The 3,244-nt window shown below is 65.0% G+C and overlaps 1 protein-coding gene across 1 annotated transcript, besides 2 other annotated features; it reads left to right on the top strand.

Annotated features, from left to right (window-relative positions):
• Nucleotides 1-246: 246 nt before the first annotated feature.
• Nucleotides 247-315: a microsatellite.
• A 181-nt stretch (nt 316-496) lies between these two features.
• Nucleotides 497-536: a sequence feature (G-rich).
• A 77-nt stretch (nt 537-613) lies between these two features.
• Tco025E_09664 (surface protease GP63) lies at nt 614-2,989 on the top strand (the record flags this gene model as incomplete). The annotated part of the gene is made up of 1 exon (XM_029376475.1): nt 614-2,989. One exon carries the CDS (start codon nt 614-616, stop codon nt 2,987-2,989), a length of 2,376 nt encoding a protein of 791 aa, XP_029223421.1.
• Nucleotides 2,990-3,244: the final 255 nt, after the last annotated feature.

Below are 3,244 nucleotides of genomic sequence, written 5' to 3'. Positions count from 1 at the left end.
CGCAAACGTGATGCGTGACTGTGCGACCCGGCAATCGNTTTCCTTTTTTTTCTTCGTGCAGGCGGTGAATATATTCACGCACTCACGGTCCTCTTGTGCTGATGGGCACGTGAGGCGAGAGAATCGCCTGCCGAAGTCGCTTTGTTTTATCTGCTTTCCGCTTTGTTTGCTGGGCGTCCCGCGGGGCCTCCACCCGTGAAAGTTTTTTTCGTTGGGGCAAATCGCTGCGGCTCACTTTGGGTCGGCGCCGCTGCCGCTGCCGCTGCGTGTCTCCGCGCCCTGCTTTGCTCTTCGCCGCTGCCGGCTCTGCCGCCGACACGCCCCCGTTTCCTTCTCCCCCTCCTCCCCCTTCCCGCTAGAAGAGGCAGCGGCAGTCCGCGACGGCGACGGCGCTTTTTTTCTTCCCCGCTGCGGTGGCGCGGGGGTGACGGGGCGTGCGGCCGCGAGTGATTCGTCTGTTGTCGCCGCGGCGGCGGAGCGGCCGTCAGTGCCGTGGCGCCCCGCCCCCCTGCGGCCCACGCGACGCCCACGCACACACGTTTTTGTGGTGTTTTTTTTCCCCCCCCCAAAACCGAGAGGGAAAACCCCGCACGTTTTTATTCCTTAGAAAGTAATGAGTTCTGCCGCACTGGCGGCGCCGCAGGGACGCACATTTGTCCACGAACTGCCCTCCTCTTCGGTGCTCGACTCCGACGCCTTTTTCTGCGCCCCAGCAGACCTCTCCGGGTGGTTCGGCGTCCCCAACGCCGCAAGGGCAACAGGGAAGGAAGGAAGGAAGGGAAGCAGAAGGGAAATGGCTCGTCGGCTGCTTCAACCCACGCCTTTGCTCCCACTGGCGGTGCTCATCCCGCTGCTGCTGCTCGTGATGCACTGCGCTGGCGGGTGCCGCGCCGCTGCGGACCGCCGTGCGTTCGGTGACACGGTGCCGAAGAGCGACCGGGCGGCGGCTGCGGTGGTGCGCGAGGTGCCGCGGAGGGGGCAGGGCGCGGCGCAGGCGTACACCGTCGCAGCAGCAGCGGCGGAAGGAGGAAAGAGCAACGAGGGCTGGGCGCCCATCCGCATCGTGGTGTTCACGGAGGACCTGGAGGAGAAAACTCGGGTGAAGGGGAAGCAGAGGTACTGCAAAGCGGCGGAGGAAGCATGCATGAACTACCTGGGGCAAGAGGCCACTTGCACGGCCCGTGACGTACTGACGGACGCCAAGAAGGAGTTGTACAAGACGAAGATAATCCCTGAGGCCGTCAAGCTGCACGCGGAGCGACTTCTCGTGCAGCCAGTGGCTGGGAACATTGTTGTGCCGCGAAATCCCGGAGACAATTGCCAGCACTTTACAATTCCAACTGGGCACAAACAAAAGGGTGTGGCGGATGCCGACATGGTCCTCTACGCCGCTGCGGGGCCTTTCAGGCACGATGTTCCAGCGTGGGCGGCCACGTGCGTCACGTTGGATGACTCGCGCCCTTTCGTCGGCGCCATGGAGTTCAACCCGGCGTACATGACCGACTTGGCGCGGAGCGTCCGCGTCGCCGCACACGAGCTGGCGCATGCCCTCGGGTTCAGCCACGAGGCAATGCAGCTTAAGGGCATGGTGGGCCATGAGCTCCACGTGCGTGGAGTAAAGCGCAAGTTGGTGACGGGGGCCACGGTCATGGCGCGGGCGGCAGCGCACTTCAGCTGCGGCACGCTCAAGGGCATGGAGCTGGAGCAGGACGACACTGGGGGTGTGCAAGCGAAGGTGCCTCACTGGGAGGGACGCAACGCGAAGGACGAGCTGATGGCTCCCACGGTCGGCGCCGGCTACTACACGGCACTGACGCTGGCGGTGTTTGCGGACCTCGGCTACTACCGCGTGAATTGGGGCATGGCGGAGCCGATGCGCTGGGGCAACAACTCCGGCTGCGGCTTCCTGGAGAAGAAGTGCAATGAAATCGATGGCCTCGCCGCCACGTACCCGCACATGTTCTGCGACGACACCGACACAACGACGCTCCGCTGCTCCTCTGACCGCCGCCACCTCGGGACGTGCACCGCAAGCATCGTTGAGCAGAGTGGGAGTCTGAACGAGAGGGACGTGTGCCCTGTTGTTTCAATGTATTTTAATCATTCAACTTATGGGAAAACGTCCAACGCGTGCGCCGAAGCAACTGCGGCGACCCTCCCCGGGTCGGTGACTGGCAGTGGCTCGTGGTGCCTGGACGCGGAGACACTGCAGGTGAAGGCGAACGCCGGTGACAAGAAACTCGCGGGCGTGTGCGCGCAGGTGCTGTGCGAGGACGGCGCAGTGAAGGTGAAGTACAGCGGCAGCGATGCGTGGCACGAGTGCCCCGCGGAGAAGGAAATCGAGGTGGAGTCAAGTGATTTCGAGGACGGCGGCAAGATCAAGTGCCCGAGGTACGCTGAGGTGTGCACCATCGCCGCCAACGGCAGCAGCCTCGTCATTCCGCGCGCCGTGTTGGAGGAGGCGAAGGGAGACGCCGAGGAGGATCAAAAGGGGGCTGCAGCGGGGCCAGAGGAGGGGCAGGACGAAGAGGAAGTTCCGGCACGCGAGCCACAGCCTGCAGAGTTGCCCTCTGGAACTGCGGGCGTCGATCCTTCCAGTCTGGCGGCCGCAGCGGAGGTTGCGCCCGGCACGTCGCCGGCTGCTGAGGCGCAGGAGCGCGCGAAGGAGCCTGACGGTGCCGCGCACTCCGCCGCTGCCTCGCCGCCCCCCGCTGGCGCCGCCCCCTCACCGGGCGAGGCCGCTGCCGCAAAAGAAAGCGACGCGGCAGGCACGGCGGGAGCAGCTGCTGCGTCCCCCGATGCGCCTGCGCCGCCCACCCCGACACCGGCGGCAGCCGTCAACATCAGCGCCGTGCAGAAGAAACTTGACGGGGCGGCGCAGCACGTCGGAAGCGACGCCAGTGCGGCTGCTGCGGCTTTTGGCTGCGGTCGTTTTGTGCTGCTCGCCGTGGCCGTGGCCGTCGCCGCAGTGGCGATGCCGCCGCCTTGAGCCGCAGCAGGGGCGGCGGCTGGGCGCAAACAAATTGCGGCGGGGGAATAATGTGCGTGCTCGCATGACTGTGCGCCTGTGCCCCCCCGTGGAGCCCCGCACTCAGGCCGCAACAAAGCAGGAGTACTAACATTGTACACACACTCGCTGCACTCCCCCCCCCCTTTGCTTTTTGGAGGTTGGAAAAACGACAATTCTTGCTGTGCTTTGCTTTGCTTGCCCGTGGCCGCAAAATCGATATCTGTGTGCTGGGCG

This window comes from Trypanosoma conorhini (assembly GCF_003719485.1).
Source record: "Trypanosoma conorhini strain 025E chromosome Unknown Tco_14.4_contig_01215, whole genome shotgun sequence".
Classification (NCBI taxonomy): domain Eukaryota; phylum Euglenozoa; class Kinetoplastea; order Trypanosomatida; family Trypanosomatidae; genus Trypanosoma; species Trypanosoma conorhini.
The sequence above is the reverse complement of the archived record's forward strand: the minus strand, read 5'-3'. Positions and strand labels throughout refer to the sequence as shown.